The following is a 13877-nucleotide window of genomic DNA, read 5'->3' as shown; positions in this document are numbered from 1 at the left end:
TCAAATCATGATATGGAATCACCATATAATTCCATATCATGGTTTTTGGAGAATATGGTATCACCTCTCATGATAAGGAATCATGAGATGGAATCAACGTAAAATCGCATGTCCAAACGGTGATTCCATCTCACAACACCATATCGTGATTTGGTATCGCATGGCCAAACGCATACTTAGTAAAAGTTGTGGCTGCCAGAGGATATACACTCAGATTAACATATTTAGATATGCTTAGTAAGTTTACGTCATCACACATGGATGCGGCTCTTTTCGGTATTTTACTAACACGGAATATTTTGTGCACTGTATTTTATTAACGTGAAATATTATGTGCATATGATACAAAGTCACTTTTGTTACATAATATTTTATTTTTCATTATGAAACTTTTTGATGCAAATCCAAATTTAATCAAGATCCAATATTAATACTAAATACAGAGCGAAAAAACAGCTAAGTCGCAAATGGTATTCACTGGATTCACATACAATAGCCTAATTAATAGGTGCCTACTTTAATTATCAATTTCCATTTTGATACTTTGAAGAGAAAAAATATATAGTTAGACTTAAAAGTCTAATTTAGTAATAAAAAAGTAGGTATTCTAATACTTAGATAGCTTGATTTCATCATCATCTCCCTAATTCATGGATTGAATTTTACTTGATTGTCAATTTTGTCACTCAATATTGGACGAAAAATCCCATTTTGGTACATGTTTTTGGGGACATGCCCTTTTGGTGCAATGTGCTCGTTAAGCGTCGGATCATATGTATGTAATTTTATCCCACCTTATAAAGATGGAGAAATAAAGACACTAACTATTAATATAAATAAAAAATGGACAGAGTTTATATCATCTTTCAAGTCCAAATAGCAAAATTGAAGGGTCTTTTCCTTGGGGCAGTTTCTTTTTCTCTTTTTGCTTTTGATTATAGATTTTAATTAGAACTTCTTATTAAAATTTGAATTATTTAACACGACTTAATAATTTGAATATTTAAATAAAATATACTAACAACTTGTCTTTCCTTATCACGCACCAAAGTTGACTTGTAAAAGTGTCATGATAATTGATATGACGTTAATTGAATAAAGGAATTACTAAAAGTTTTTGCCTTGAAAGAGCTAAACCTCATAGAAACGTAATTAGGTTTATGTATTACTTCACCTTTATTTCTCAAAAATGTTGTTTGATAAATTTAAATATTTAAAAACAAACATTTGCATATACATGTTGCGATTACATGAAATGGATATATATATATATATATATACTAGATAATTGAAGGCCCGTATACGGATTCAATATAATTACTTACAAATTTAATATCAATTTTTCATAGAGAAATTTTAAGTGTTTACTATTTTTTTATTATTATTTTTAAAGAATAAATTTGTTAACAAAAAGATTAAATCGAATTTGATCAATATTTTTTCCCCAATCAAACTTTTTGCATAAATAAAATAATGTAATAATGTTGATTAATTCAAAAACAAATTTCAGGTATTGTCGGTACTAATTATGGGAATATTTGTTATTTTGGTAATACTCATGATTTAAAATTTAATTTTCTTTTTACTAATGCATACTGATATAAATTTATAGATTTTAAAAATAATTTATTTTTATATTAAATTGTTATATGTTATTTTCTTAAACGCCTATATTTTTAATTTACTGTTCACAAGTAAAAATTAGAATTAAGAAGCGCATCTCATTATTACATAAAGTTCAACGTGTAATTTATCTTAAATAATAACAGAAAAATGATTAGTAATTAGTATGACACAATCTCAGGTAGAATGATATAGAGTTAATATTTTTTTCTAGAATTCATATCAAATTTATATTTTTTCTGTCTTAATTAATTTGTCTTGCTTTTTTTAAAAATATTTTATATATTTAAAAATTATTTAAAATATGTATAAATCACAATAATTAGAAATTTACAATATTTAGATGACATTTAAAAAATTAGATTGACTCTCAAAATTCTAACAGTGACACGTAAACGAAGACACACAAAATAGCATATATTATATGAAATGATGTAAAAATACTATAAATCACAATAATTAACAATTTTAGATATTTTAAAAACATATAATAAATTTGGTTAACTATCAAAATTCTATTAATGTCTCATAAATTAGGACAGAGAAAATAACATGAATTATTTGAAACTGACATAAAAAATTACTATAAATCATAATAATGAATAACTTAAATATTTAAGAGACATTATAAAACCAGATGATAAAAATCTGATGTGATGTGGCACCTCTTTTGGCTAAAATTGCCATTTATATTTTTTGTCAATTTTTTCCCCTTAATTTGTTCTTAAAAAAAATAATCAGAAAAATAGGTACACTTAACTTTTCTCTTTCCTCATTATTACTACACTATTTATATCTTCCTTAGATTTTTCTTTCTCATTCTTAATTTTCCTTCTCTTTTTTCAAAATAATTATATGCTTTTAAAATTTTTTGAAAATAACTACACTTACATTTTCTCTTTCCTCATTTATATTATACTACTATTTTTTATCTTTTCAAGATTCTTTCTTTTCCTTCTTTATTTAATTTAAAACATTTATAAATATAATTGTAATTAAAATATTACAAATGTAATTGTTATTTATATATAAAAAATCTATAAAATCAGATATAAGCAAAGTTATTTTTATCTTTCTTTTTTCTCCTTTTTGATTTTAATTTTTTATTTTTACAATTTATTAATATAGTAAATTCATTTTTTATAACTCACACCTCTACATATTTATTAATGATATAGTCTTAATTATATTAATAAAATACTCATAACTATCTAATCTTACATATTCATAGCTTTCATTATTTAATTTTGCATATCTTAAAAGATGGGAGAAAAATTTATTTACTTATTTAATTTTTTATAATTAAAAAAATATTTATTCAATTCAATCAGTTTTTCACCTCCCTCCATAATTGTCTTCTTTATTAGAGATTTTAATAGATATTCATGTCTTCATTCACTTTCAATTTTTATAATTCTTAATTATAATGTGAGGTAATAATATATTAAAAGATGGGAGATGAAAAGACAAAAATTAACCTATTTTATTTCAATTTCTTTTATGATGTATATTTTTTTAGATTAAATTTGTTCAAGAATGTGATTAATGATTGATATTGTATAACTTTGAAAACTGTTTTGAAGCTTGTGACTCAAAAATATAGGTTAAAGTTGATTAATTTGAACATGCGATTTGACATATTTTTCACCCTTTTATTATAATGATTGAAGCTTTCATGACAATTTGTCTACTTTTCTTAAATTCATCTAAAAAATTTTAATTTGAGTGTGTGAATGCACATATTTTAACTTTTCGAAACCATCTAAATTTATGTTGGTCTCACAATTTCCTATATTTAATGCATATTATTGTAAATTTTTATAATTTAAATTATTTATTAAACATTTCGGAGAAATACGAAAAAAATAAAAAAAATTTGGAGTTTAAATGTGAAAAGGAATTGAGACCCTTTTTAGTTTTGAATTCTACTTTGAAAATTTCTTATATTATTATAGGGTAAATAAAATAGTGTATGGAAAGAATATTGATTTTTAAAACTAAGTAGTGTATGGAAAAAATATTGATTTTTAAAACTAAGGCACTATCCATTAATCTTTTCCTTTTAACCCATTATTGTGTTATATTCAATTAGTTTCAATTAATTGTATACGGAAGAAAAATTACACTGAATAATTAATTAACTAATGAAATTTCAATGAAAATATTTGTATTTGTTAGTCAAAAATTCGATCAGTATATAAATATATATTGAAATTGACGTAAATAATAATGTAAAGCATAATAATTAACAACTTAAAAATTTAAAAGATATATAATATTATGTTTTTGCTAATACAGAATGTTGTGTCTAGTGTGTATATTTATATATATAATAGCCTTTTATATGAAATTAATTGTTTTTCATAAATATGATGAATATAAATTATTTATGAATTTAAGAAGGAATAACAAAATACAACACTTGAGTAGATTGAATGTTACACTACTTTAAAAAAAAGAAAAAAAGTACTCATATGATTTTTTAATGTTATAAACTTATTAGTATATTAAAAAAAAGTAAGAAAACTTTTGAAGGCAATAATGGGCCCTACATTTATAGAAGTCCATGTGTTTTGTTTTACTCTTCCAATGTGTGGATAGCCACGTGGCCTTAGGAATATGCTAGAATTTGGGTGATTTTTTTGGAATTTCAGTACTTTCTATGCACGAAGTACAATTGCTATTAAGCTGTACATTTTGCTTATTTACGAATTTGCCCTTGGTCGTCCTTGGTCGTCTTCACCTTTTTAGATAATAGAAATATGTTTTTCCTGAGTCGAGGATCTATCAAAAATAATGTCTTTACCCGATAGAAATATGCACATATACTATAACTACCCTTTAGGTCATTTTGAGTGCTAGAGCTTTTTATTGCATAAAAGACTCTTTCGATAGATTTAAATGAGTATTTTGGACTTTTTATAACTATAATTATAAAATTAATGGGATAGTTTTAATAATTTATTTAATTGATGATTAAAGAAAATAATATTAAAATTAGTAGTGGGTGACTTTTACCATTATTTTTATGATTAATCAGGTATATTAATTAGGGTATTAAACAATATGTAGAGAAGAAGGAAAAGTAGGGGAGAGAACAGAAAGTGGCGTAGAACAAAGAGAAAGGGCCGACGGCGGCTTCAGGTGAGCAAAATTATTGAACTTTGAATATTGAGATTGTTAGTGATATAAATTTATATAATAATAATATTATGGTTAGATTTATGATGAGAACAACTGGTGAGATAGAAAATATTATTTTGACTTTAGATGATTGTCCTTTTTATTTTGACTTTAGAGAAAGTGAACAATGTTTAATTTGATCGGTGGGAGGTTTCATTATTTAATTATTATGTTATTGATTTATGTCAGATTTGTTTTATTATTACAATAATATTGGGTGTGAAAGGAAATTAGATTAATTGAGTTGGAAAAGTTAGAAACAAAGTCATGGTGTAGTTGAACCTTGAGGGAATAATATAATGGTTTGGTTATGAATTGAAGGTGGGCTAATTAAGGGATTAATGGTTGACTTTGGGAGACAAATTGGTGTCTTCCGTTATTAGACGTGAGGATTAACTGGAAAGAAATTGACAATTGAATCCATGTGGGTTGCAACTGAGTTTGTACCAGAGGTTTCAATTTAATCGGATTTTAATTTTATATATATTGAGATAGGTAATTAAATATTAGATGTATTATATTAATTGAATATCCTTAAAGTTATTGATAATGGGAGGAATTGAGACTTACCCTTAGGTTTGAACTTTAGGAAATTGATTATAGATTGGGTGAGTTTTTGAGTCTAGAATAGACATAGAGCAGTATGAATGTCTATAGATTCGTTAACTTACAAATTATTCATACGTGATAGATTGAGAACGTTTGGAGGCCTTGAGGAAAGGAAAAGCGTTGGAGAAGTAGCTTGCCCGACTTCGGTTCTTACAAATTATGGTTTATTCTATTTGATAGATAGACTCTTAATAGTGATTGATATGCATTAAATGATATTGTGAAGTTCTCTATGTACTTGATTGTGTGATTGTGTGATTGTGTAATTGTGTAGCTTGGTTGTGTGGTTTGTGATTGGTTTGAAATCTTGAGATTGTGGAATTGATAATCTTGAACCCTCTCTATCGAAGTGATGCCTTGAATAAAGAAGGCTTGATGAAATATTGTTAATGAATTGAAAAGTGGTGATAATAAATGATAAATTAATGATATTATTGGATCGGAGTGTCACGTTCCGACACAGTATAATTGGATCGGAGTGTCACGTTCCGACACAATATTATTGGATCGGAGTGTCACATTCCGACACAGTAACATTAAAGGAAAAAGATATTGAATTAACTTAATGTACTCAATCTCAAAGAACTCAATTCCCAAATTAGTTTGGTTTGGAGGCATGAATCCTCATGTGTGATCTTGATATTGTTGAATGATTATGTACTTACTTTAGTGTTGTTGACACTGGTTCGTGTGTTTGTTGCTTGCCACCTGGTAAGTGTCATAGTTGATTTTATACTATTATTCATTACATATTAGTTTCTATTTTGGGTTGGCCGATGATATCTACTCAGTACATGTTGCCCTGTACTGAGCCTTACTTGTGTTTTTCTTTGTTTTTTTCTTGTGGAGTGCAGCGAGTGTATTAGTGACTTCGACTCGCCCTCAACTCTGGCCAGTCTCCAGCACATCAGGTTCCAGGGTGAGCTATTCATTCCAGCTCGTGTTGGATTCTCTTGGTCATGGCATGATGTCCTTAGTTTTCGGACATAAACTATTTTATTCATTTACTTTGGTGTCTTTAATACTCTTAGACTTAGTATTTGAAAATTAGATGTCCTTGATGTGATGACTTTCAGATTTTGGGGATAATAAGTGTTAGACTTTAGAGGTTTATTTGATTGGTTACTTTAATAAGTTTTGAGCTTCCGCATTATTGTTTTTTTCGTAGTTGAGTTATTGATATATGTTGGGGTTTGAATTCCTTGGTTCGCCCACTTAAGAGGTTAAGTGTGGGTGCCACTCACGACTCATTTTGGGTCGTGACATACACTCCCTAGTCCCCCTCCATAGATCCACTTATAAGAATATACTGAATAATGAATATATTATTATTGTTAGATTGCAATAAATCATTTTACTACATTACCTTAAGCTCTTATAATTCCGGTTCCTTATAAATAAATACCCCTACCATGATATAAGATAGTTTTAGTTTCTACCCTTTAAGTTATTTTCTCCCTAAATGTAGTAATATTTATTTAACAACCCTTTCCTATCGTTAATTTATCGATAAATTGGTATTAAATGGCTGCCAAATATTCATGTGGATTGTTGCCATTATTTTTCTAAGAAAATGATGTCGTAACTAAGTATTTGTCTAATCAACACCAATTATTTGTGAGATTCTATAGGTGGTGATTGATACACAGAAAATCCAATCATAGAGATGTGTAACAGTGTTCAAAATTAAATAAACATCACTGTCAAATGCAATGAATTGTTTCGATATTAAATTTTAAGACTTTTTTTCTTAAATAAATAGGATAATAATTAATTTTGAATACCGAATAATTATATATATAAAAAATCAATGGCCAAGCTAACACCTCTAGTTGTTAATAATTGTCTTTTTTTTGAGGTGTCAATTCTTCTTCTGCTCACTTTCTTTTGCGTCTCCCTCAAAATTCAATTGTGTGATTATATTGAAGTGGACATGAACACCTCCACCACTTGAATACAACTTTTCTTTAAATTTCTGCAATAATGTAAAGTCTAAAACTTCCAAAATTGAAACTTTATTTATGTTTACGCTAACCCCTTCCCCATATTACAAAAAAACAAATTACACCATAAAATTATGTATCAAATGAAAATTAGACAAATAAATTGAAATAAAAAGAGTACTGATAAATAACTTTGATACAAGTCGACAATCAACATATTATAACTAGAACCGTCAAAATGAGCTTGACTCTTGAGGCTAATCCAATCTAGTTTGCTACTTGGATAGAATTATCAAATGAAAATTCGACAAATAAATTGAAACTACGAGAAGACCGAAAAATAACTTTGATATGTGTCTCCTACTTCTTCGTGCCTATGAATTAGGATAATAATGTTTCTCAACTCTAACTTTAATCATTTCATTTGCGTACGTAATATATCTCCAATAGCTTTATTGATTTAATTGGATTCAACTTCTTTTTAGTACATTTTTTTTTTCATTTTCTAAAGTACACATTTAGATAAGTAACATTTATCTAATAATGTTTTAAAAAAAAATTAAAGATCAAGATTGGATCAATTTAACAAGTGATCTTAACCATGATTAAAATGTTAAATTTTGGAAGGCATCCTTTAATTTTGGTACTCATTAATTTTATTTGTAAATTGTACATGAAAAAATCGATAAATCAGAAGGTCGTTCATATATTTAAAATCTTGATTAAATCTAATATCATCAAAATAAATATTAGTATCACAATGCTCTTTCCCACGTCTTTTCATATATTCACCATTTTAACTAAATTAAATGAAAGGTAATTAGAGTAAATATTATCACAGATAATTTCAACAGTACTCTAGTCTGCTTTCCATTTTTCAATTGAAAATTAAAAATATGATTTCACTCCCCTCACACGTTCTTTAATTCATTTTTTCTTACAAATTGACATTAATGAGTATCAAAATATTTGGGGAGATTTATATTGCATACTAAAAATATTTTAATCATAGTTAAAATTTGTATATATTCTGTCATTTTCATATCACACTTTATGAGATTTTATTGGATATATTATTATTATTGTTAAGATATTTGCTAAATTTAATCGTGTCACTCATTTAAACGTATTAGTTGACGAACTGAAAAAAAAATATAATGGAAAGGAACCAAATCCGATTTAATGTGTGCATTGAAACATGTATAAATAGGCCACCAATTTCCATCTCTCCTCCTACCTCACATGCATTTCCTTTATTTCCTTTATCCGATCCTCCAATTAGAAAACAAATAGTATCTCTTCCAACTGAAGTTCAGCTAGCAGCTTTGTGGTCTATAACACAACAAACAATGGAGTGCTTAAACATTGGCAAAATGGTAAATTTGTATATATGCATTTCCCTTTCCATTATTACGTACTCACTCCTCTATTCTTGATCTGAAGTTAATGAATTCAGAACGAACTAACACATTTTATCATTTTCATATGTATATATGTTGTTTATGCCTTGAATTTTGTGGATTCGAATTATGATTCGATTCAAAAGGATTTTTTTAAGGCTACCGCTATGGGGGCGTTTGATGCTGCCGCTGTCAAGAAATTTTAATAAGTGAATTTAAGGAAATAACATTATGTCAAAAAGATTCAATAATTTTTTTAATCCTATTTACATAAATTTATAATTATCTGAGGATGGAGGTTCAATTCAATCCCCTTGCACCTCCTTGTATTATATCCCTAGTCTTGGTGAACTATGTACGTAGTCTGATACTATAATTGTTGGGCTAAGTCATTTCAAAAATATATACTCTTAAATCTTAATATAACATGATGTGATATTATATTTATATAATTAGTTTTAACCACCTAACCTTAGATCCGCTCTGTCTCTATTCTTAGCTTCTTCAATTGCATGCATATGTATCATGGTCTTCTACTTTTCCTTCTTTTTCTAATTTAGTTTATTCTTGCCATATGTCTTTATTACTTTTTACGATCTTTGGGTTTTTAATTACTATTCATACTAGGGCCTCTCGATCCCTTAACGAGGATTAAACATCTTATGGTGCACATCATTTCATTAATTTCTATATCGACTAGTTTTTTTTTTGGACGTCTTTTATTTTATGCACACATTGGTCTAAACTATTTTTCATTATTAGTTGATCTGTTATAATTTGTTGTAGCACATTAAACTCGAATCTAAAATTTGAATTTAATAAGTTCAACTTTTAAGGTTTTTAGTATTGGATTCATTATTAAACACTTAAAATCAGGTGTTTAGTTTTGAGTAATTTATCATAATTTTGATGAATTTTTACATATAAAAGAACATATGGGATCAAATAAACCTAGTGTGAGAATATAGGACGGAGCTAGAATACAATTTAAATCACAAAATTGAAGTCATGTCAGAGTTAGCTTGCCGTGTAGACTTTTAATTTTTAATTGAATACGAATTTTAGATGTGCAAGTTCAAGCAAAACGTGCAGTACTAACTAGTGTTTTACTATAGGAAATTGATAGCATAAAAATGTGCCATGGCATAATTATTGGCTTTAGATACACATTCTGATGATTGATGAGTATATGTGTAAGAGAGGCCAGTCACGCCAAGTAAATTAATGACTTAGAAAGAGATGTTCAACAATAAAAGAGTAGTACTAAAAGTACATCTATTTAATTCTCTATTGCAGAAAATTGTTACATTACTTTTAACGTTGTAAAAAGACAAATATATGATATAACACGTCGTGTAGAGTGTAGACGTCGTCCCTTTCACGGGATAAAGGAGAAATCATACCCACATGAAATATTGCAGAATGGTTAGGATTCTTTCACCCTAAAAGGTCTTGGATTTGATCCGTGATAATAGAAAAAATATGTTGGAAGTGTCGTCTTTGGGCAGTGTGCAATTCAAATTTAGTCGAATTTCAATATGACTATCTGATATAAGGTGGAAATTCCAAAAATTATTGGAGAAAGTAGAGGAAAAGTAAAATGTTTGTACTAAAACTTAAAAGAGAAGTATTTATATCTTGAAAACGAAAAGAAAATGCCATTTTTTGTTTGTTTTTTTTTAATTAATTAATTAATACATGAAAATATGTATTTATATAACGTAACTATCCTTTAGCAATAAAAGTGATATGTGAAGACATGTGTCATGTATTTACGGAGTACAAGTTAGCTTTACCTTGTGTTTATTTTATAGGAAGGCTTGAACAAGACCTTCTTGATACATCACACGACGACTACTTTTAACTAACAAATATTTTTCCTTGTTTTAATTTTTGAAGGATGATAACTTAGGGAATATTCCACATGAAGAATTCACCCTTGATGGAACTGTAGATCAGCATGGTCGCCCTGCTGTGCGTGCCACGACTGGAAAATGGTTTGCTGGTGTTCTATTACTTGGTAAGTTTATCATGTTATGTTACGCTTTTTTTTTTAACACAATCAACATGTAACTATTTACAGTAATTTTAACTTTACATGTAATAATCGGTTAAAATACACTGATAGTATGTCAATTTGGTAACTTTACTTTGTCTAGTAGTATTTATTTTGTTTTTGGATGATGTATATAGTGAATCAAGGTTTAGCTACACTAGCATTTTTTGGAGTTGGAGTGAATCTAGTCCTATTTCTTACTAGAGTTATGGGGCAAGATAATGCTGAAGCAGCTAACAATGTTAGCAAATGGACTGGAACTGTTTACATCTTCTCACTTTTGGGTGCTTTCTTAAGTGATTCCTATTGGGGTAGATACAAGACTTGTGCCATCTTCCAAGCCATTTTTGTCGCGGTAAGTCATTTTCCTCATTTCACTCTTCACATATGTTTAGAGTTATCAACACTCGATTTTTAGACCAGAACCATGTAATTTAACCTTAGTAGTTAAAAAATAAAGTGAGAATGCCTATCATTAACCATGTGTGTATACAAGACACATGTTATGCATTCATAGGTGTGGTGGCGCTAATAAGTCGTTACCTAGCTCATTTTCCATACGTAGTGTATTAAAATTGAACTCATGTTGAAATAGTAGGTACTAAGAATTTGAAATTTGTGTTCTTTGCAGGGACTAGTATTATTATCATTATGTTCATACATTTTCTTGATCAAGCCTAATGGCTGTGGAGATGAAGAAGTCCCTTGTGGATCCCCTTCAAGTCTCCATACAATGCTCTTCTATGTGTCCATTTACTTAATTGCTCTTGGAAATGGAGGGTATCAACCTACCATTGCAACATTTGGATCAGATCAATTTGATGAAGATCATCCTCAAGAAAGTCAATCCAAATTGTCTTTCTTTAGCTATTTCTACTTAGCATTGAATCTTGGATCTCTGTTTTCAAACACCATTTTGGTCTATTTTGAGGATAAGGGAATGTGGACATTGGGTTTTTGGGCATCAGCTGGCTCAGCTATTTTGGCATTAGTTATGTTTCTTGTTGGGACACCTTGGTACCGACACTTCAAGCCAACCGGGAACCCTATTTCAAGATTTTGTCAAGTGGTTGTAGCTGCAATTAGGAAATGGAAGATAGAGCAACCTTCAAATGGAGATGAGTTATATGAAGGTGATGGAAGAGAGCTTGCTGATAATAGCAGTCGAAACATACTGCATACGAAAGAATTTAGGTAAGTTATTCAGCCCTATGTGCTTGCATTGTTTCCTAGTTGTTGCTGTGCTGCGCTTTGTTTACATTTACAAAGGAAAAGTGGATATATTTATAACAAAAATATTCTTGGTAACAGATTCTTGGATAAAGCAGCTATAATCACATCAAAAGAGAGATTAGATAATCCGTGGCGCCTTTGTCCAGTAACTCAAGTGGAAGAAGTGAAATGCATTCTAAGACTATTTCCAATTTGGCTTTGTACAATTCTCTACTCTGTTGTGTTCACTCAAATGGCCTCTTTATTCGTGGAACAAGGCGATGCCATGAAAACCATGGTCTCAGGCTTTCACATCCCTCCTGCTAGCATGTCAAGCTTTGATATCCTTAGTGTTGCAGCATTCATTTTCATCTACAGGCGAGTTCTTGACCCCCTCGTTGCCAGTCTAAAGAAGTCATCTCCAAGAGGACTAACCGAGCTCCAACGTATGGGAGTTGGCCTCATAATTGCTGTAATGGCAATGTTAGCAGCTGGAATAGTAGAGCATTTCAGGTTAAAATATGCCAACAAAGATTGTTCACAGTGCACGAATTCGAGTTCTTTAAGTATTTTCTGGCAAGTCCCACAATATGTACTAATTGGAGCATCAGAGGTTTTCATGTATGTTGGACAATTGGAGTTTTTCAATGGACAAACACCTGATGGATTGAAAAGCTTTGGAAGTGCACTTTGCATGACTTCAATTTCACTAGGGAACTATGTCAGCAGTTTGCTTGTTTCCATTGTTATTAAAATTTCGACTAATGATAAAATGCCTGGATGGATACCTGGAAACCTCAACAAAGGCCATTTGGATAGATTTTACTTCCTCTTAGCAGCATTGACAATAGCTGATTTTGTGGTCTACCTCATTTGTGCTAAGTGGTACAAGTACATTGAGTTTGAACAAAGAAGTAGTGGAAAACAAGATGAAGAGAAGCAGGGTGATTTGAGATTCTAGGCTCAAAATTGATTAAAAAAGATCTAATCTCCATGACACAATGTTAGCAGGCTGGTCGTCTATTTGGACGAAGGATTCATTGGTACTACTACGAATAATAATGTAAAAATTCTTTTACATGCACTGTTAGTATATATAAGTTAATAGTAACAGATTAGAGAAGGGTATGATCATTGTTTATCTAAGTTGAGCCAAAGATGTGTTGAAATTAGCCATTTGAGTAAAGTGTAAAGAAGATGGCCAGCAGAACCTCAAGAAGAATGATATGTACCGAGCTATTCTTTGCATTAGTAAAATTACTTCTTGTTCTATTCCACATATTCTAACATACCTTTTTTTCCCTAAAAAATAGCCCAATTGAGCATAAACCAAATAGACCACTTAAAATATGAGAAATCAACATTCTGGTTCTATTCCTTTGACCAAAAAGTAGTGTGGATTTAGCATTATCTAAGATGGCAGTAAAGTTTCTTTACAAATTTCTACCACAGCCAAATGTTTGGTTGTTTTTCTATGTCAGAAAGATAGGGTGTGATCCAATTCAAGCACTTATTTCGATCTTGGTTATATCCTACTAGCAATACGGTATAATAAGTGGTATTTCAAATGGTACATTCAAACAAAATTCAATTTCAAATTATTGATTTGAGGGCCTAAGTAAAAATGTGTCCACCAAAATAAAAACACTTGTAATTACCATATTACCTTTGCTAGTAAGCAAACATGTTGACGAAGACGTCTTCTTAGCTACCTTGATTTATTTTCTCATAAAATATCAATCCCCAAAAGCTTGGCACAAAAAGACACTACATAATATGTGGTATATAAATCACAATTTTGTAAAATTTCAGGGGCTCAAATAGAAATACCCCCTTCTAATGACCCTTAAA

At 29.4% G+C, this 13877-nt stretch overlaps 1 protein-coding gene across 1 annotated transcript; it reads left to right on the top strand.

The window, feature by feature from the left end:
• The first annotated feature begins 8509 nt into the window (after positions 1-8509).
• LOC125875012 (protein NRT1/ PTR FAMILY 7.3-like) lies at positions 8510-13301 on the top strand. The gene is made up of 5 exons (XM_049556065.1): positions 8510-8734; positions 10658-10778; positions 10952-11169; positions 11446-12008; positions 12126-13301. Exons 1-5 carry the CDS (start codon positions 8516-8518, stop codon positions 12985-12987), a joined length of 1983 nt encoding a protein of 660 aa, XP_049412022.1. The 5' UTR covers positions 8510-8515; the 3' UTR covers positions 12988-13301.
• The last annotated feature ends 576 nt before the right edge of the window (positions 13302-13877 follow it).

Source organism: Solanum stenotomum, chromosome 1 (genome assembly GCF_019186545.1).
Source record: "Solanum stenotomum isolate F172 chromosome 1, ASM1918654v1, whole genome shotgun sequence".
Lineage (NCBI taxonomy): Eukaryota > Viridiplantae > Streptophyta > Magnoliopsida > Solanales > Solanaceae > Solanum > Solanum stenotomum.
This window is presented reverse-complemented; position numbering and strand designations above follow the sequence as displayed.